Below are 22586 nucleotides of genomic sequence, written 5' to 3'. Positions count from 1 at the left end.
CTTATAGATATGTTCTGTGCATACACAGGTGTATATGTGTGGATATGCATATGAGTATATGATGGAATTGTGCACACATGTACCCAGATCTGAATATATTCTTTTTTTTTTCCTTTTTTTCTTTTTTCTTTGTTAGAAGCTCGAGTGTGATGAATATATTCTTTTAAAAAAATACTAATGCTGTACTTTTCTGAGGTGTTCTGATGAGCTAAACATGTTCTTCCCCATATACACTGAGGAAAAGTAGATAAATTGATGTACACATTAAAAATATAACTGCATACTTTCTTTTCTTTCTACATATTTATCTGAAGTCTTTACAGTTATTCTAGTGGTATAGATTAGAAGTAAAATTTCTTTAGTGTTGTTTAATTACAGATTATATTTTAAAACCTTTTTACAAAAACAGAAATTTTTAATTTGTGTGGAAGATTTTACCCTTAATATATATTCTTAGTATCTGTCATACTGAAAATAGTGGGTTATCTTTGGGGAGGAGGATTGTTGTAAATGTGTATGGGGGAGGGGTGAGGAGGGATGGTAGGCATTTTCTTATTTCTATACTGCAATACCACAATGTTTGAGTTTTTTTAAAAAGCATTGAACATCTACTTTTATTAAAATGATAGAATACATTTTTAAAACATGTAGTAACATAAAGGTAAAAATTTTTAAAAAGTCTCAAAACTAACTAAGCTCATTGTGTGGTTTTATTAATTTTGGTTTTAGGCTTGTGTGGATGTAAGATCAAGTTCAGTGTTTTGGCAGCAGATGGAGTTTGTAGATAGCCTTCATGGTCATCCCAAGTTGCCAGAATGGTTATCTACACATCCTTCCCATGGAAATCGAGCCGAGCACTTGGACAGACTTATACCTCAGGTGAGCTAACGCTATGTAAGGCAGGAAGTTATTTTTACTGTATCATTTATTTTTAATACTGTTACTTCTTTTGCTTAGAAAAAGAGAATTCTAGCTTGTCAACTATTTTGATTACTATAATTATGGATTATCAGTTTTCAAAGACTTTGACTGAAAAATAAAATTCTGTTTGTCCACAAGTCCTGGAGAATAAATTGCTGTGTATAGTTGACTTTTCTGGATGGTGAAGGTTTAACCCCTTTAGTATCAGATCTTTACTTTTAACTGATCTGATGAAAGTTTAAAACTTAAGTCATATTGCTTTTGTTTTCCACATATTGATTATAATTCAGTCTTTCCTTGGTGATTTAAGCTTTTTGTTAAAACTATCAGTTAATGAGTTGTACAAAAGTTTTGGGTCAAATGGGTATTAATTACAATAGTGATGCCAGAATTTGTTTTCTTAGGAGAAATCTCGTCATGTTAGTTTGTTTCTGGTTATTTATTTCTTTATAATGCTATAGTGAAGCATGTGCTGTCTGGCCCCTCGCCCCTTTTTTTTGTAGAATTCATTAATGGATCAAGCTGAGGCAGCTCTCTCCCAAATAGTTTTCACTAAGCCTCTGAAAAACTTTTGATTTGTTAACATCATTCAAAAATGTTTTCTGTGGCTTCCACATCAGTACAAAATGGATGTCAGGCATCTCTGAGCCAGGCTCTCTTCTGTTTTGCTTGCATTAAATTTTCTGGTTGGTTATGAAAGCAGAACACTCTTTAGCAATTTAAGAATTAGTACTGGGTTATTTGCTAAATGATAACAGGACAGATCCAGGTATATCATAAAAGTATCTTTCAGTATGACTTCAAATTCAGCTAAAAAAATACGGAGCACCTATTAAAAGAAGAAATGATGCTTAGATACAGGTGATACAAAGAGAAATAAGACATCATTCTTGATATTTGCAGGATGCTAAGATAAGTAAAAATGATTATTAATACAAAGTATGACTTATCATAAGAAAAGTATAAATATAGTGGTATGTGGTTTGAAGGAAAAAGGATCTGTAGCTAGTTTGGGATAAGAAACGATTTATTGATATTTATTACAATCCACCATTTTGTGTTCTGTTGCTGGGGAATGAGCAGGTAAGAAAGCAGGCACTGCTTTCTTGGGGCTAATATTCTAGTAAGGTAGACAAATAACAAACAAACATATAGTATGTCAAGCAGTGATAAGCACGTTGGGGAAAAATAGGTTAAATGTATTAGAGAGGGATGGGTGGCAGAGAAGGGGTACTATTCTATGTTCTGTTGTCAAGGAAGGCTCACTGAATAGCACCTGGAAGAAAGCAGGGGAGCAGGGAGCAAGTCTTATGGATACCTGCAGGGAGAGCCTTTGAGGCTGAGGAAACAGCTAAAGCAGAGGGCCTGAAGTGAGAGTGTTTGGTGTGTTCAAGGACTAGCAAGGAAGACACGGGGCTGAATGGAGTAAGGAAGGCAGAGAGCAGTTCAAGATGAGTTGTAGGGGACCAGACCATGAAGGAACTTCTAAGCCATTGTAAGGACTTGACTTTTACTTCAAGTGATAGGGGAAACTGGTTGAGGGTATTGAGCAGGTGTGTGACTTAATCTGACTCATGTTTTATTGTGATCACCAGGGTTGCTGTGTGGCAAGTGGACTGTAGTGGGGCAAGGGTGGAATTCAGGAGACTATTTGGGAGGCTTGCAGTAATCCTGGTAAGAGATAAAGGTGGCTTGAACGAAGATATCTGGTAGTAAAAGAGTGGAAAAGAAGTGGTCCAATTCTGGGTATATTTTGAAAGGAGTGATGACAGGAATTGTTGATTGTGCATACTTTGTGCTTTTCACGAGCATTGAGGGCAGCCAGCCGTGGCTTCTTAACACCTGTCTTAGTTTCTTTGGGCTGCTGTAACAGGATCCCGTAGACTGGGTGCCTTATAAAAAACAGAAATTTATTGCTCACAGTTTTGGAGACTGGGAATGGGAAGTCTTAGATCCAGGTGCCAGTGGATTTGGTGCCTGGTGAGGACACCAAATGTGTCAGTGGATTTGGTGCCTAGTGAGGACACTATGATTCCCAGCTCATAGATGGCTGTCTTCTCCTTGTAACCTCACATGGTGGCAGGGGCAAGGCAGTTCTCTGTAGCCTCTTTCATAAGCGCATTACTCCCATTCATGAAGGCTCTACCCTCATGACCTAATCACCTCCCAAATGCCCCCACCTCCTAACACTATCACATTAGGAGTTAGGATTTCAACATGCGAATTTGGGGGTAACACAGACATTCAGTCTGTATCAATACCTGTCCTAACTAGATTTCATTTATACTCTTAATTTGAATAAAAAATATTTGAGAAAGAAATAGTAGTGAAGTTTACCTGATATAATGAGTAGTACTCGTTCATCTTAAAAGGCCAGCATAGGCCTGGGACATGATGTATTTTATCAGTAACTGATTTGTACTGAGGATCACTGATGGGGAAGCCTCCGTAGTGCTGCCCAGGGACCTTATTTCACCCTGGGAGCCCTTATTTTAATGCCTTAATAGCCATATTTCTCTTGGGATTTTTTTTTCTATTTTTACGCAGTGAAATTCTAAAAATATGTGGTTTGTTTAAATTGGATAATGAATTCCATTAGCCAACTTTTCATCTGAAGCCTTTTCTAAATTCTGAGTTGTCATTTCCTCATCAAATTAATGAGGATCTTCAGAGAAGTAAAAAGAAGTCTTTTTACTTTTACTTCTTTAGAGAAGTCTTTAATAATGAATTGATTAATGAGTATGAAGAAAAATATTTGGAGAAATAAATGTTATTTGGGAGCCAATGATGAAAGAAAAAATGGGAGCCATGTTTCTTCTAAAAATAAACTATCCTAGTTTAGAAACTTAATTTGAAAACCTCATATAATATCTTATATCCCCCCCCAAGTGATTAAATTCAATTTGAAAGTAATAAAACTCTACTACAATATTGGGAATAATTCAGTGGTTGAAGTGAAACTGCTAGTACAAGAGTATATTGTTAATTAGAATACACAGTCATAACTCACAGATTGGAATTACCTATTATAGGTATAATTTCTGTAATGAAAGAAAGCAGTTCCTCAGGCAGTATGTAGAGTTATGTGAATCTATATATTACTAAAGACTACATTTTAAAGTTATATTTTATTTAGGATTTTTTTCTGCTCAAGTGAGTACAATGTGATATTCTACCTAAGCCCCCTGCTCTCCTAGGCCGTACATCACTGACAGTACGGCTAAAGTGTGTACATCTCAAAGGTAGCTGGGAATACAGCACCAGAGCAGACAAATGCAGGCCAGAGATGATGATTTCAGACTCATCCAAAAAGAGGTAATTGTTAAAGCAATGAGAGTGGATGAGCTCACCTAGGAAGTGAGTAGAGAAAAAGATCAAAGTAACAGCATTAGGTGTTTTTCATGTTCAGTTGGTGTGAGGAAGACAGCCTGTTTTGAATCAGATTCATAGGAGGAGAACCGAGAGAGTATGATTCTGTGGTTCTATGATGCGAACACAGTTTGGTAATTTTGATTTTTTAATTTAATGTATTGAAAATTGTATATTTTTATTTATTACTAAATTCCTTGAATAGTATCATGAACTGTATTATTTCTTACCATAGTATATCAACATTTGAGATGTTTTAAATTTATGCTTTATGCATTCAACAAATATTTATTGATCACCTGTTATATACCAGGTTGTAGGTGTTATCGGTGATGTCAACTAAATATGAGATACAAATCCGTGTCCTTGTGAAGCTTATTGTGCAGTAAAGGAAGATAAGACAATAAATGGGGGTGGGTGGTGGTGGGGGGAAGCGGCTCTCTGGTATCTCTTCTTATAAGGACACTAATCCTGTTGGATTAGGGCCCACCCTTATGACATCATGTAACCTTAATTACCTCTTTATAGGCTCTTTCTCCAAGGACAGTCACACTGGGAGGTAGGGCTTCAAAATATAAATTTTGGGGGCACACAGCTCAGTCCGTAGCACACAGGTAGTATGTGAGCAGAGATGGGAGGGGTGCTGGAATAGCAGTTTAAAATGGGGCTGATCAGAGGTTTCACTGAGAAGCTGACACTTGATCACAGACTTGAAATAAGTGGAGTGAGCCTTGTGATGCCTGGGGGAAGAACCCTCTGGGCAGAGGGAATAGTGAGCATGAGGCTCTGAGCCTGGAGGAACAACGAGGAAATCCGCATGGCTAGAGGGGGCTAAGCAAGGGAAGGGGGGCAGTGTAGGCCTTGTAGCCCGTGTGAGGACTTTGGCTTTTGGTTACCGATGGGACGGGATGATAGTGGAAGGTTTTGAGCAGTGGACTCGGGGAGTGGTAGGATCTGACTTATGTTTGAAAAGGACATGATCTATAGCTCCTGCAAAGCAATGCAATTCTGTAATTTTGGAGTATTTTAACATACTGTATTTGGAAGATAGACTAGTTCATTTCTTATTTCATTTTAAAATCAAGATAATACCCCTAAATAAGAAAAAAAACCTTTGCTTTTTTAAAATGTGAATTGTGAGATAAAATATGTAAATACCTACTTAAATGTAATTTTGTGATCCACTAACATTTAAAAAGGATAAATATACGTTTATAGTAATAATATTATCGGTAGTTAATAAGCTGATGTTATTTTATTTATTTGAAATAATCAGTTAAATTTAGGAAACACATATCCCACATATTTTGGTTACCATAACAACTTGGGTGAAAAATTGAGAAACAGATGTTGTATCAACCTGTTGATGTTTAATAGTATGACAGTTTTAAAATTATGGTTACATTGTTCAGACTTTAAATTTAAGTGTATTATAATTTGTCTTTGAAAGAGATACTTTAGTTAACATTTTTCCTATAAGAATTGTTATAACATGAATAAATGTGAATAAGGGAAATTGACATGAAAGATTTATTTTAAAACTGAAAGCATTTAGTCCGAATTTTTAACTTCTCTGTTTCTCTTATCAACTCTCTCATTGCCATCCCCTCTTTATGGGGTGAAGAGGATGGAGAATGATAGAATATATAGAAAAAACATATAATTTGAAGGAATTAGTTATTTAATATTTAGGGTTGGTTGTTATAATCATAACTTGAAGAGGATTTATTGTTTAATGTTTTTAGAGCTTTCAGTGCCAACTTTATTCCTAAACTCTTTTTTAAATCTTAGTATTCAAATTTACTACATTCAGCTTTTAGATATTAGAATTCCTCAGTGGCAGGCTGTAAATGCATTCATTTTAATCTCATTTTACTTTGAATCCTTTACACTTTCAGGAAGCTAGGGGTTTGAACTCATGTGTAAATCATTCTTATGCATTTATAATTGGACAAAGTAAATGAATAAATCATTAATATTATACATTTCATGAGTAGAAAGTATGAGACTGTTTAACATTGAAGTGAAATGTTGTTGTTGGCCAGTGTACACAAACATACACTGTTCACCTTACAGAATTTCATTTTGTCAGACATGGCAAGTGTTGAGGAAAAGGCAAATATCAGAGCAGCTACTGTAATTGAATTGGCCTCTGAATCATATAAAGGCAGGAAGCCTGACAGTAACATTGTCTAAAACCTTAAAAAAAAAATTATGGTACATGTGATGTGTATCTACTTGAGGCTGAAATGAATGGGCTATTAGAAAAAATTGCTTTTGGGGGGAAAGGGGAGAAAAGTAATGATATTTTTAGAAAAACACGTTAAAAAATAGAGGTAATTTTTTCCCCTTGAAATGTCTTGCCTTCTGCTTTCAAAGGAAGCTTTTAATCTAATCATGAAGCCTAGCCTCTGGCATTAATTTTTTTTCCATTCTTTTTTCAAAAAACTTAATTATTATTGCTTATTTTTTATGAATAATTAATTGCTGTGTAGTGCCTTAAAAATGCTGATGTGTACCAGCAGTTGTCGTGTAAATACTTTAGTTGTTACTGGGAGTAAATATAGCTAGTTTTTTTATTTTTTATATAAGTGTGTTTGTTTTTCCTTTATTTATTTTAACTGTTTTTTAAATGGTATGTATTTATGGGGTACAATGTGATGTTTTCATATTTGTATACATTGTAGAATGGTTAAGACAATTATCATATCCATCACTTCACATGCTTATTTTTTTTTATGGTGAGAACATTTAAAATCTCTTTCAGCAATTTTCAAGTGTACAGTGCATTGAGAATTACACTGTATTTTCACCATGCTTATACAGTAGATCTCTAGAATTTATTCCTCCTGTCTGACTGAAGCTCAACTAGCATCTCCCCATTTTCACCCCACCGCCATCCTCAGTCTCTGGAATCCACCATTCTACTCTCAACTTCTGAGCTGGACTCTTTTAGATTCCACAGATAAGTGAGACAATGTGGTATTTTTCTTTCTGTGCCTGGCTCATTTCACTTATCATAATGTCTTCCAGGTTCATCCATATTGTTGCGAATGACAGGATTTCATCATTCTCAGCTTAAGAGTGGTTGATTATAAAATGTTTGAAAGCCTTTCCTAATTATTTTATCATACCAGAAGATAATTGACCTATGTCAAGATGGCCTTAATTTTTAATTTTTATGTATATTTACTTTAAATTACTTCCATTATTTATACTTATTCACTTTTAGACCACTTCAAAAGCTAGTCAGACTCCAATTTCCGTTGCAATGTTTGTGAAAGGAAATGAAATGAGTTAAAGGATACATTTTTTTAAAAGGTGAAATCACGAATCATATAAATATAAAATGACCATGCCTGAGATTTTATTTAATTCATTAATTAATGAGGGAAATGGTACTACGTTACAACTAGTTCAAAAGAGAATTCAAGAACCATAATTATATAGGAATAAGGAATGCTGAAGTGACTTTACAAATAAATGCAAAACTGCTCCATTCATGGGGCAATACTTAAATGCATTCCACAAATCATTTTCAGTATTATTACTTTTCTACAAATTACAGAGTTGTAAAATAGCTCAAAGACCATGAAAAGTAGAGACAACCCAGAAGGGTGCGCTTTATAGGACACCTGATGATCTTTGTTGCCTATTTCAAAGTCTTTCACAACTCTTTCTCCCATCCAAGTACTAACCAGGCCCAACCCTGCTTAGTTTCCGAGATCAGACGAGATCGGGCGCGTTCAGGGTGGTATGGCCGTAGACCACAACTCTTTCTGTTTTTATTTTCTGTTGTCATCTATTTGTCTTTCAAGAAAAGATAACAAATCAAATCATTCTATCAGACTAATACCATGTTTCCCTGAAAATAAGACCTACCCATAAAATAAGCCCTAGCGGGATTTCTAAGCATTTGCGCAATATGAGCCCTACCCTGAAAATAAGACCTAGTGATGGGCGTTGCTACGCAGCATATCTGCACAACCCATGCATTTTGTTGCAGAGCGGTAAAGAAGACCAGCAGCCCTTCTCATCTGCCCCACCGTGACAGCTACTATCCCAGATGTGACCGGAAAGGTGCAGGCAGCCCCACCAACATGGTCAGCTCCCCCTGTCAGGTCCCAGCCATCCTGTGCGTGCTGCAAGCTGAGGCTTTGAAGGGAAAGTCTCCTCAGGGAAGTGAGGAGTGGGACTCTCTGCTTTAGGTGTTGTGTGTCCCCAGGGGAAGAAGGAAAGCTGTGGCTGCCATTTTACTGTGATGATGTTCCTGAAGAAGATGACTTAACTATATTTGAATAAATGTAGATTGTTGTACCATACTTAAAAAAAATAACACATCCCCTGAAAATAAGCCCTAGGGTGTCTTCTTGAGGAAAAATAAATATAAGACCCTGTCTTATTTTCGGGGAAACATGGTATATAAACAGTAAGTTTTTGTTCTGTTTTTGAGTAGCCACGTAGGCATTATCACTGTCATATTTCTGTTCTGTCTCAGAGTAGTAACCCATTCTCATTAATTTCTATTATATCTGTTGCTGAGTGAGTCTTGGATTGAGGTCATTGATGCTAAACTCCTTAGCCTTTTGAAAAGTATATGCGTGCTTTCAGAAATCAAGATAAAAAATTGGAAATAGAGGTGGTAGCAAAGGAACTGGTTTCATTTTCCAGGAGAAACATTTAAATCTCTCATGAGCCATTTAGAATCAACAACTTAAATGTAGAATCAACGGTGAAGTTACAGAAATGAAAAATGACAGAGGAGAATGAAGAACAGAAAGGAAAAATAATTTTTCTAGAAAAATTTATTATTTTTACTTTTTATTATAAATTTTTAAAAACACATGTAAAGATAAAATTATTCTCTATCTTGAATAATTTAACCCCTATTTTTCACTCACCCATATTCAACAGTATAACCCTTTTTTGTACCTGCTCCATCTGTCCCTTCTCTCTCTTTTTTTCCTGGAAGTATTTTAACAAAAACCCTGGACATCAGGGCATTTGACCCCTGATCACTTAATAGGGGAGGAAAAAATAATTTTCTCTCTACACTTCATGGTTCTTTGTTGGGACAAACCCCTGTAATGAAAGATTAACAAGAGAGAAACAGAAGTATAGTAACATGTATACCTCCTGTATACATGGGAGATACTCATGAAATGAGTAATTCTCCAAGAGATGGCTTTGAGTTCAGGCATAAATACCATCTTCAACTTAAAGATAGAAGGGTGTAGGGAAGGCCAGATTATGGTGAGGGGCCAGCAAAAGCATAGTAAACAAGGATAAGGTTTGTTACACAGATCTTGGTTTGTATAATATGTGTCTTCTTCATTAATAAGAGTTTCTAGTGATTTGGAGACATCCTTCTCTTCCTGGTGCTTGGAGGGAGACATACAAACTGGAGATTTCCTTTATAGGATATACATTTCTCTAACAAAAGGGTAACTTATGTTTTCAGGGCTTCTTCTATGTCTGCTGATTAGCTCAAATAATCCTTATGCTAAAGAGGCTTATTTGGAATGGCATATCCTGGTCTTCTATAATCATATTTTGGAATGCAGTGTCCTGAACTCCATCAATTTCAGTATGCATTTCAGAAAGTAGTATCATTTTCTTTTATAATAAGACCATTATCCTGCTTAAGGAAATTCACAGTAATTCATTAAAATTAAATATCCTGTCTATATTCAGATTTCTCTGCTCAAAATATAGTTTTATAGTTATTTTGTTCAAATTAGGATCCATCATGATCCACACTTTGCATTTGGCTCTTACATCCCTTTTGTCTTTTTGACTTTAGAACAGATGCTACCTCGCTCATTTTTGTTTTGTTTTTAAACTTGTCATCGACTTGTTGAATATATCTAATCCCACGTTCTAGATTCTAGATTTACTTGACTACTTTCTGGTATCACTTCTAACTTATTTCTCTATATACCTGTAAATAGAAGTTAAATTTTGCCAAGAATACTTGATAGATGATATAATTATGCTTCATATTGCTTTGCATTCAGAGTTTCTTGATATCTGTTTGCTCCGCATCAATGGGTTTGGATAGTGACAGCCTGATCCTTCCTTTGTAAAGGTGATTTTCATCCCATAATCACTTTATGACCATAAGGAAGAAAATCACAGCCAAATTGACTGTAGGGAATAAAAGATATTGCAGCCACATTTTTGTCCTATTCAAGAGTAGATTTAAGAGGTAGATAAGAGAGACGTTTAAATCAGAACAAAAAGTGTACAAGAGTTGGAAAAATAGAGTTGAAGAGAAAGGAAAAGTAAAGGTAATTTTATTTAAAAGATTTATTGAACCTCTGAGTGTCCCATAACTAATAACACCACAAGGACCCTCATCTATACTAAATCCAGCAATAACAACAAAAAATAAAGCTTCTGAAATGCCCACTGTCCCCAGTTAGATAAGCTAGAAAAATGGAAAACAAAACCAAATCTCAGATCCAACTTAAACGTTGGGGAGGACAGCCCAGGTGTCAAGAACTGTAGAAGCAGTGCCTACCTGAAGCTGGCATGATAAGGCTGATTTAACTGCATCGAAAGTGGTAGAAGCTGAAAGAATGACTTTACAAATGCATAAGATACATCCATTTCATAAAATTGTTCAACTCGTGAATATAGCAGAGAAGCTGTAAAACTTCCAGTGGAGGCTGAGCAGAATTGATGCCCCCAAGCAATGATTCATTGATGCAGAAGATAGAGGAATAGAGCACAACCAAATTAAAACACCCAAAGCCAAAAAAAAGTCTAAAAAAGTGAAAGAATGTTGAAAAGACACCAGGAAATCCAAGCTACCTGTAACAGTGGGAAAGACCAATACATTCATTCGTTTACACATCTTCATTTCTTTGTGGTTTCTGTATTGCATTTTTTGGTTTAGATAACATTTCTCAAGATATGTTTTTAGAAGATTCCCAGAGTACCCTGCATGAGAAGCCCTGAAATGACAATGCTTAGATACTGTGTTACCCCAAAAATAAGACAGGGTCTTATATTTATTTTTCCTCAAGAAGACACCCTAGGGGCTTATTTTCAGGGGATGTGTTATTTTTTTTAAGTATGGTACAACAGTCTACATTTATTCAAATATAGTTAAGTCATCTTCTTTTGGAACATCATCATAACTCTCCAAACCCCGAATTCCATCCTGAATTTCTTGCACTCTATTTCCGTTAGAACCATTGGCTCCAATCTCTAACGTCAAGCAATAGAGCTCTCATGGGGCAGATGAGAAGGGCTGCTTGTCTTTACGGCTCTGTGATGAAATGCATGGGTTGTGCAGATACACTGGGTAGCCACACCCATCACTAGGTCTTATTTTTGGGCTAAGGCTTATTGTGCAAATGCTTAGAAATCCTACTAAGGCTTATTTTATGGGTAGGTCTTATTTTCAGGGAAACATGGTATTTCAATTTATGAAGTGTTTAATCTTCATTGCAAAGAAAGGCTCTTACAAGCTGCTTTGATAAAAAGAAAATTTAAAGACACTCAGTAATAAGAATGACTTTGGACCTTCCTTTTCAGACTTTGAAGAAGTGTAAGAGTTTAAGGGAAAAGGAACAAACAAACAAAAAGCAATAGCTTTGGTATGGTATCTAGCCAAACTAACTTTTCTTTCTTTTAAGATGTAAGATCCTTAATAAATGAAACACATTGAATAATATGTCAGTGAAGTACTCAGTAGCAGCAGTACTCTTTCCAGAATTTGGCTATCAGGAATGAGATAAAATATTAATATATAGTTTGTTTACTAAAATGAAAAATGAATTTAAGGGAAAGTGAAGTTTTTACTGAATATACAGATATTATAGGGGATGGCATCCTGTTCTCTTCGTTGATGCTTTGCATTTCTCATTGCTGAGTCACCACTCAGCCATACCATCTGTTGCCTGCTGAACTCCATGCTTTCTCCCTTTACTGGTACCAGTACAGGGCTTAGACATGTGATGTAGTAGCCGTGATCGATAAACTCCTCACTTGGAAAGGAAAATCAACATAGTTAAAAAGAAGATAGGGCAAGTGTGACTGTGTGACCCAATTTTGCCAAGACAGTCTTAGCTTATGCCTAATGTCTCAGTGTAGATCTCAGTAGCATCTCTCAAAGGTATCCAATTTGGAGAGAAGTTTATACTTTAGCTGGGGGTCTGACTTTCTGTTTACTTCATTGCTATAGTTAGGAAACATTGTCTTGTTACTTCAATTCTGTTTAATTTAGTAAACATTTATTTAACACTCAATAGATGTAAGGAACACCTTGAATCTTTTGTATTGTGAATTATAAAGAAAAATAAAGACAAGGCTCCCGCCCCCAAAGAATTTCAAATTAAACAATGGTTTTTCCTCTTTAGCTTACTTTGGCAACTCGCAGCCTTATCAGAGTCAGAAGTGCCCCAAGCTCCTGCCCTCACTTGCCTCAGGCTGCATGCCCCTCTCCCTCATGGGACTTAACGGAATTCCCGTCCAAGAACCTGTGCCCTGTCACACCACACGCTGGGTATGTGGGATAATGAAACTCCTTGCCCAAACATGTACAAGCCTGCTGCCAGGGCCCACCTGGACCTCTTCCCTTGAACACATTCACACGAGGTCCCTCTCAGTTCCAGATAAGCCAAGGTGGGAGGAGAAGGGACAGATAGCAAGCTAGTGGTAGGAGCTAGAGTAGGCTCTCCACAACCTTACATGTTCTGGAATTTTGTACATGGACTTCCAGGTAATTTTGAATGTATATTGCTCAAAGTAGGAGAATAGAATATATTTTATATAGTAGTTTATTAGCTTGATTTACAGCTTTTAGGTATTTATTTAGTCACGTGGCATGTGGGCCTCCATTTTCATTCTTGCCATGGACCCCACAAATATTAGAGGCAGGCTTATTCAAACTTAAAATCCTTGCCATGACCTGTGAGATCCTACATAATCTGCTCCTGCCCTCTGCTCCGCTGTGCCAGCCTCTTCACTGTTCCAGAACACCCCAGGCATGCTCCCACCCTCCTTGTACTCACAGCCCCCTCTCAGAAAGCTTTTCCCCTGGGTTGCCCTGGTCTCTCCCTTCACCAAGTCTCTGCCCACCCAAGTCCTTACCTTATCAGAGAGACCTTGCCTGGTCAGCCTTTCTAAAGTCTTAAGCAGCCCTCCAAACACTTTACTGCCCCCTTTCCTGCATTATTTACTTCCATAAGACACGTCACAAAAGTCAGAGGTACTGGAAAACTAAATTAGCTTTTCCCCCTAAATATCTTTCTTTTAAAACCCCTTAAATATTGACTATTTTTCCTTAAAGTTATTTTGGCTTTTATGTCTTAAAAGTTATCCATGTGGCCACTTTAAAGAGTTAAATAGTATCTCTAAGACTAGTTACTTAAGACAGCTGTCCCTCTTCCTTGCCCTCAACTTCAAGGGTAACTATTTCCAACTCTGTTGGTTGATTCTTTTGGTTTTTTTCCCCCCATATCTAAATAACATGCTTTTATTGCTTCTTCCTAACTTTAATTTTAGGCCTTCTCTTATTTGCTTTTCATTGTAGAGGACAGATTTCAGCTCTCTCTTACCACTATCACACCCTGTGCACACACACACACACACACGCATGCAGCTCTCCCCTTCTCAAAATGATTAAATTGTGATTTTGGTTAGATCCAGATTTGGTGTTTTAAACTGCAAACACTAGTCACAGCTGAGTATACTGTGATTACTTTTCCTTCCCCTGCAGCATCTTATTTTCCCTGGGATTAAAAATTGTTGTGATTTTGATTTGTTTACTTTTCTAGGGTATTAGCATCAATTCCTCCCCAGACTGTACCAGTTATGTATATATTTTTTTCAGTATGTGCAGACATCTATATTCTACTGTTTTCCTTTTCTTGAAAAAATTTCTTGTAGAATCTTTAGATTTAATCTGAATGGTTTTTCTTAGAGTCTGCAAGAGTTTGAAACCACAGAGACATCTCTATGACTTACTTACCTCAATAGTGCTTTTGGGCAGTTGATGCAATTTCTGTTGTTGTTGTTTATGTTTTTAAAATATTATTATTTGACTAAATCATGAAGGTAACTATTTCCCATGAGTTTATCTATGGTTTTCTTTTATGTGTTATAATCAAGAGATCTTTTATTCTAAAAATATAGAATGTATTCTTACATTTGTTTTACATAGAGCATATTAAGAATTACTGAAACAATCTTAATACATTTATATATTATATATTATATATTTTTTATTTTATTCTTTATAGGCTCTCAAAATTAGAGAGATATGTAATTGCCCACCACTTTCTGGACCAGACCCCCGATTACTGTTCAAACTCAGCATGAAACATTTTCTTGAAGAAACAGAGAAAGAAGACCTAAATACCACTGTTAAGAAACAGAAAAAGGATACTTCTATTCAAAAACAGGAGCAAATTCCATTAACATACATAGTTGAGAAAAGAACTGGCAGTTGATTTAAAATGTATGAGACAAAGGCTATATGAAGAATGTAATAATCCTTATCATTTTTATGTTACTTTTTAAAAAATGATGTTTGAAATGAAAAAAATGGCTATTCAATTCAAATCATGTATATTATAGATATTATCTAAATTCTTTTAGATATTTATTTTTCATGAAATATTGATGTATTTTAATCTATTTTAAAATATCTTCAATGAGAAAATATCACAGAATAAATTTATATTACACATTTTACTCTGTCTCATACTTGCTTTTGATTTCTAAGGCAGACCCCTAGTGGTTCCAGCTGAGCCTAAACTGGATTTCACAGTCTGGGTTATTATGATGAACTGGGAAACACAGTCAGAAGGTTCTGTTTTTTGAAAATTATTTACGTTGTAGTAGGGTTATGTAGGAAAGGGGACTTTGGGATAGAGAATTTCCTGGTCTTCCCCTGTGGATGACAAGGAAAAAGGCCACCAGCAGAAGCTAAAGAAGCCATGGTCATAGGGAGGCACAAGAAGTACTGTTTGTGGTCCAGGTAACAAAGTGGGAAACAGAATGTGGGGAGAGGGGCATTTCCATTGGACACATATTCCTGGTGTACTGAAGTCTTATCAAAAAGTTGTGTCATTTGGCCTCTCAGTGGTATTACAATTTGAGAATCTTTAGGGTTCTCAGAGAAGACAACTCTGTTCTCATTGGAGGTAGCCAGAGGAAGGGTGTAGTCCCCAAGTTGATCTCCATGAGCAGCAGAAATCAACAAAGGGACAGGAAGAAGAAAAGAGAGAAACAGCATAAGACACATCCTCAGTAGTCCAGAAGTTACTGCATTATATAAATGTGGAAATGAGTTATTATTTGATATTTGTACTCCCAAACTAGTGATGTCTAGTGATGCTTAGGTTACATTTCTAAGAGGAACATTTTCTTTGAAACACATCATATTAAATATTTTCTTAAATGGAAAAGGAGCGACTTTTTATTGTATAGCTGCTATGAGCTGAGCCCTATATTTATCTCATTTATTCCACAACCCTATAAAGTAGCTTTATTATTCTCATTTTACAAGGAGAACACTTAGGTTAAATGACATACAATTGTCTCTCACTTAAAACAAAGCTAGATCTGTCTGACTACAAATCTGTCCATTTCCCACAACTCTCAGATATCTTAAGACTAAGCTATCAAAAAAGAAGGAACAAACTCTGTTCTCAATTATCGGTAAGCTTCCTCATGTATGGCTTCAATACAGGTAAAAATCTCATAAAATCAGGGACCACTTATGTTGTCTACAGAATGATTTTCCAGGGTCTCCTCTCAGACCCTTCTATCAAAATTTACATGAAAAGCCTTGGGTAAAGTTGAGTAGGAAAGTGGAGCTTCTCCCCCTGCCTGTGAAAGCATGTGAAATCTCATTTGTGATGTATCCTGATAGATTCAATTTTCTTAGACAAAATATTTACCTAGATGTTAAAGCAAGTTCAGAGCCTATTTATGTTTTTCAGGGCTTACTATAGAGAAATTTCTTGATCTGCACATAAGACGACACTAATAAGGTAGAAATTCACATTAATTGTTTTCCATACAGTCATTTACACTCCTGTTGATTGGAGTTTTGTGATCCTAACATAAATTTGGAGAATGTCATCTAGAAGTAAACAGTAAAACACACCATTAGATTTTTTTCTTCCTTCTCATTGTCACATCTCATTGTGTTGTTCAGACTTCCTAGAACACGTATACAAGTTGACATGTCAGAAAGAGCAGAGATAATAGATGATTTAGTGCTTATGAAAAAGATTTTTTTAACCCACAGAATCAAATGTAAAAGAAATATTATACAATCCACCTCAGTGTTTTAGGAGAAATTAAATAGCAATTGAAATGCAAGATGTATACACAAATTTTAAGTTTTATACGGAAATAACCTCTACATTCTGCAATTAGTTGCAGACGTTTTTTGTTACTGTGAGTGTTTTTCATATGCCTATAGGATTTAGATGTTGGCTGGTTAGCTTGGTGGTTAGGAGCATTATGCTAATAAACCCAAGGCACCTACTCAGTCTGATCTCTTATAATTCATATAGTTGTGAGATTGTATCCTCTAAAAGACAGTGTGTATATTTACTGCTTTATGCTTAATACTTAACAGTTCTCAGCACATTATAGGCATTCATTACTCTATTATTGACACTGTATATTCCACATCAATCATCCGGTCAAAGGATAAAAAAGAGGGAGAAACAATCATACCTTGTGAAATCTCTGCCTCTCGGTAGCTGTGGGATCTTGGACAAGTCAGGTAAACTCTAACTCTCATTTTTTTGTAAAATTGGGACAAGAAATCCTCATAGGTTGATCAGTGAAGTGAAATGATGCATTTAAAGCATTTAACACAAAATCCAGAGCTCCAAGCATAATGAAAATAGTCACCATTCATTGAGTGCTTACTTTGTACCATGAACATGCTGAGCACTCTTCAAGCACTGTTGAGCCTCACTGCAACCCTGTGTATTAATGAGATAGGTGTTATACTATCCCCCATTATGGATCAGGAAACTGAAGTTTAGAGGGGTAATGAAACTGGCTCAAGGTTACGTGGTGTATTTCTTAAGATTGTTTTACTTGTAAGAACAGAAAAACCAACTCAGAATCAGGAAAATTTATTGCCTCAATCTAACAGGAAAACTCAGAAGTACACTAGCTTCGGGCACAATTTAATCCAGAGGATCACGATATCATCAGGGCAATTGGCTCTTTTTCTTTGCAGTTTTTCTCAGCTCTTCCCTGATGGTATCAAGATGGCTGCCAGCAACTCCCAGGGTTGCATGCTTTCATATCCAGATGGGAAGAGTGATTCATCTCACAACTGTTGAAACGAAGCCTTGAGTACTCCAACTGCACCCCTGAAGCAATTGCCAGGGCAAGGGGCAGCATTATCCTGATTGGCTTGGACCTAAGAGGATCCAACATTAGAGCTGAGGATGGGTACAGTCAACACCGTGCAAGGAGAATGGCGGGGACATGGTGGAACAGTTGCAAGCACAGGGTCTACCAAGTAAGTGGCGAGAACTAGAACTAAAACCTCTTAGGTTTATCTTAAGGATAAACAGGATAATTCCTTGAAGATTTGGTCTGAAACAATATTTAATCTGAGTAAAACTAATGTAGCATGAGTTTTACACTGATATAATACATTTGCATTAGCATATTGCCTTACCATTTACAAGGTGTTTTTGTTTTTTACCTGAATTATCTTTTATCCTCAAAACCAACCTATGAGATTGAAAGGACAGATGGTAATATGAATAGATAATAATCTACTCGTAAGGGAGAGAACTAAAGCTTGGAGGAATTAAGCAAGTTATCTAAGCATGCACTTCAGGTAAATGACTGAACTGGGATTGAAAGCAAAGGAATCACTGGTTTATGACCCAGTCTTCTTTCTGGAATACTACATTCTTTGGAGAGGGAGGCATTACCTCCACTTTTTATCTGGAAACCAAAGCTCAGAGGTATTAAGCAATGTGTGTCCAGCAGTACTCAGCCCTTAGTGACAGAACTGATTCAAACCTGCATCTTTTGGCTCCAGAATCTGTGCTCTTCACATATACTGCCACTTCCATCGGCAAACCTCACAAAGGAAGTGAAGATGGAAAGTGTGCACTTCCCTTCGCCCCTCACTTGTGAACACAAGGCCAGTACCACTTTTGCTCTATTTAAAAGCACTCATTTTAATACTCTATGACAAGTGGTAAAAATATCCATTTTGAGCATATTTATACATGTGAGGGATAAGATTCCTGTTAATCACCTCATAACATATTTTTATTAGGGCCTAAAGAGTTCTTTAATCCATGGTGAGAAATATCTTTCGCTTCATTACTGGGAAGGAAACCCCATCAGTATTCTACCCTCCCACACCTTGTCCCCTGAATTCCACAGAAAACGTAGGCCAGTGGCTCCCAGCCTTATCGTCACCAAGGACTCCTTCTACATTATCTGGCTCTGTGTGCAAGGAGTGTTACACCCAAAGTTCTCTGTCTTGAGGGGTTGGTGTGTCTAGACTCATGACCAGGGTTTCTCACTGCACGAGACCATCAGGCAGAGAGCAGAAGTCACCGTGTGGTCTTGTTTCCAGGGCTCAGAATTTCTATGATATCATCAAAGACCAATCAGGGCCTCTGATCATCATGTGATCTCTGGTATTACCAAAATTCCAGCCAAAAGAAAAAGAAATTTGTGGTTTTAATTAGTTTGGGTGGCCCAGTTATACAAGAGAAAATATAATATTTTTAGGCTCTTTGAAATATTAAGCATAGCTGGCAGATTCCCAATACTGTCTTCCCAGGCCACAAGGGGCCTGGAACCTCATCCTGGGCAGCATTGGTCTGAAATCAGATTTGGGTTTTTTAAATCTTTAGAATATAAAAGAAAGTAGAATTAAGATGTATTAATTTTGACCAGTTATCAAAGTATAATCATATTTTTGTAGGTTAGAGATGATGGCTGGTCTACTTAAGGACTCTGTTGTTCTATATTTAATGATAGAGTTTTTCAAGCAACTATTGTTTTTTCACAGAAAAAAACAAGTTGAATTTAATTTTTTTCCATAATTATTCCCCTCTTATATTACTGTATGCTTGAGAATCAAGAATCAATGTCCCTAATCTTATTTTTAATTTGAGCAAATGTGATAGTAATATTTGCCCTGCCTAATTCCCAGGGTTATTATGGGTTTTAAATATAGTAACATGTATATGTTTTGTAGACCATCCAACATATTATACCCATGCTGATTCTTACATTCTAACACTCTTAGTCTGGGCTATAAAAGTATTTGTTAAGAGAGGTCAAAAGGATGACTCTTTCCAAAAAGATGACTATTTGTCTGATTTGTTACAACTCAGAATTGATGATGATCTGTTCTTACTCAAATGTGAGAAAAAGGGACACTTTTATTTGTGGCATGTTTTGTCTTGGATTTATGAGTATGTGTGTGTAATTAACCTAATTCTATTAATCCCATAATGGCCCTTGTCTATAGGATATTCTTGACTTCCATCAATTTCTACATTTTTTTTTCACCTTAGTCATATTTTTATTTAACGGATAAAGAAACTCTGAAATGTACCTATATAGTTGTTTTTTTTTTTTTAATTTCTACATTTTGATGCTTAAATGTAGAGAAATAGGCTAGGCTTTTGCTGGAATCACCAGTCCAATCTCCAGATGATCTGCTGGGAGAACAGGAACTAATGTTAGTAGAACCCTACTAAGAGCAAGATTACACAACCTGTCTCCCTTTTCAATCCTCACGGCAATGCTGTGCAGCATGGGTTATTCTCCTAATTTACAGATAAGAAAATGGGGACTCGCAGGAATGTACAGCTTGACCAAGGTCACACAGATAGTGCAGGAATCCAACTAGGTCTGCAAGACTCAAAGACTTTCGCTGCCTCTGCTTGCACACAGGAAATGAGAGCATTTGGCAGGCTAATGTGGGGAACATTTGTTTGGGATCTTGCTTTGTTCTAGTGCCTGAAGCTTTTCTCCTTTTCCACAATTCCTGAAACTTTCCATGATCTCTTCTCTCAACACCAGCCCCCCCTTGCAATGAGCCAGTCAGGTAAATAGGAGGTTTTCGTGAAAAAGGCCCAGTAGCCTCAAGAACCCTTGACTCTTGAACAACGCAGGGGTTAGGGTTACTGATCCCCACCCCCATGCAGTAAAAAAATCCACATGTAATCTTTGACTCCCTCAAAACTTAACTACTGATAGCCAACTGTTGACTGGAAGACTTACTGATAACATAAACAATCAATTAACATATATTTTGTATGTTGTATATATTATGTACACTGTAACCTTACAATAAAGTAGGTTAAAGAAAAGAAAATGTTATTAAGAAAATCATAAGGAAGTAAAAATGTATTTCCTGTTCATTAAGTGGACATGGATCATCATAAAGGTCTTCATCCTCATTGTCTTCATGTTGAATAGGCTGAGGAGGGGGAAGTAGAAGAGGGGTTGGTCTTGCTCTCTCAGGGGTAGCAGAGGCAGAAGGAAATCCACATATAAGCCAGGTACAGTGGCTTATGCCTGTAATCCTAACACTTTGGGAGGCTGAGCTGGGAGGATCACTTGAGGTCAGGAGTTCAAGACCAGCAAGAGTGAGATCCCATCTCTACAAAAAAAAAAAAAAAGAAAAATCAGCCGGGCATGGTGACATGTACCTGTAGTCCCAGCCACTCAGGAGGCTGAGGCTGGAGGATTGCTTGAGCCCAGGAGTTTGAAGATTCAGTAAGCTCGGGTGACACCACTGGTAAATCCACATGAGTGGAACCTCACAGTTCAAACCCATGTTATTCAAGAGCCCACTGTACATTGGCACATAGTAAGTGCTCAGTGAATTCAAGTCAAAAGATTGAAAGAATGGATGAATGGATGGACAAATGAATGAGTGAAAACAAGCAATGGCAGTTATTCAAATGTTTGAGATAATTTTGGGGTGAAATTTATTTACTAACATAGTGAAGGGAAAGTCTCACCCATGCCTCCTCCCAGCACTCAGGCTTCTGTAAGCCTCGGCTCCACCCATGAACACCCGTAGCACAGTACAGAAAAATCCTGCCAGTTATGCACCCTCCAGCCACTTGCTAATGCTGTTATCTGCTTTATTTTTCTTCATAGACCTTGTCTTCCTCTGAAATCAGACTTATTTGACTATAATGGCTACCCAAAGTCATTCGGGCCACCAGCTTTGACTTGAGCTAATCACAATGACCCAACTGCTCCACTCAGGGGGACTAGGTTAGGGAACCACTGAGGATTCGAGGCCAGAGGGTCTGGGTTCATATCCTGCCTTCCTGACCAGCTGTGGATGGAACAAGCGACTCTTTCTCTGCCAACGTCAGTTATCCTCACCCCTGTGTTGTAGAGATGGAGAGAGCCTGTTACGGCACCTACCACGATGTACTGAAAGCTCGCTGTCACCACTGGCTCCTCCCGCCATGCTCATCTTCATCCACAGTCCTTCAAGGGACTGCCCAATGTATGTTTTCTCCTTCCTCTGGAAAGTGAAGACAATAACGGTTGATGCTTCGTGGGGTCGGTGTTTGGATGGGCACGGCTCACTTCCCAGCACGTAGGAGGTGCACATTGACAGCTGGTGTCGGGGTCACCTGGGGGCCACACCTGCATCCCCTGGCCCACCCGAGCCCACCTACAGCTGCGGTGCAGGGTTTCTGGTCTCTTCTCACACTGCCGCTTTCTTCTGTCTGGGAGGTTTCTCTAGGACCCCAGGGTTTCTCTCAGCACAAGCGGGCAAGCCAGACGTGCAGGGGGCTGACTCCCCCGCCGCATTCCCCAATTAGAGGGGATCAGAGTCTGTGGGTGAATGCCTCAGTTTCCCCTCCCTCTCAGAATGATTCTGGGGTGTGTTCCATGGTGTGTCTAAGGGTCCCCCGTGGGACTGACCCAGGGCCCACAGCTTTAGTCCACGTGTTTTAGTGTGTTCTTTAGTGGCCTTTCTCTTCTTCCTGTCCCACCTTCACGGTGCTTCCTGAGATTGCTGCCAAACCAACTCCCTCGTGCCTGCCTGCCCTGCCCACATGCCTGTCTTGGGTCCTGCTTTGGGGAGCCCAAACTGGGAAGTCAGCTATCCAACATTAGCATCACTATTATGAAATCCCACAACAACCTCACTTGACAGACAAAGAAACTGAAGTTCAGAGAGGTGAGGTAACTGGCTGTGGTTACACAGCAGATAGTTCTAAGAATCTTTACCTCCTGGCGCTGTTTTGAGGAAGTAACAATCAACTATCAGATACAAATGGGCC

General features: G+C 37.5%; 1 protein-coding gene across 1 annotated transcript in view; it reads left to right on the top strand.

The window, feature by feature from the left end:
- The window catches only part of OMA1 (OMA1 zinc metallopeptidase), a 55697-nt gene extending 40700 nt beyond the window's left edge, over positions 1–14997 (top strand). The window contains exons 8-9 of the mRNA XM_012785124.2: positions 730–879; positions 14544–14997. Coding sequence (XP_012640578.2) covers positions 730–879; positions 14544–14753 — 360 coding nt within the window. The 3' untranslated portion in view covers positions 14754–14997. The remainder of the gene's footprint in view (positions 1–729; positions 880–14543) is intronic.
- The last annotated feature ends 7589 nt before the right edge of the window (positions 14998–22586 follow it).

Source organism: Microcebus murinus, chromosome 2 (assembly GCF_040939455.1).
Source record: "Microcebus murinus isolate Inina chromosome 2, M.murinus_Inina_mat1.0, whole genome shotgun sequence".
Taxonomy (NCBI): domain Eukaryota; kingdom Metazoa; phylum Chordata; class Mammalia; order Primates; family Cheirogaleidae; genus Microcebus; species Microcebus murinus.
Note: the sequence above shows the minus strand (reverse complement) of the source record. Positions and strands in the feature narration are given on the sequence as shown.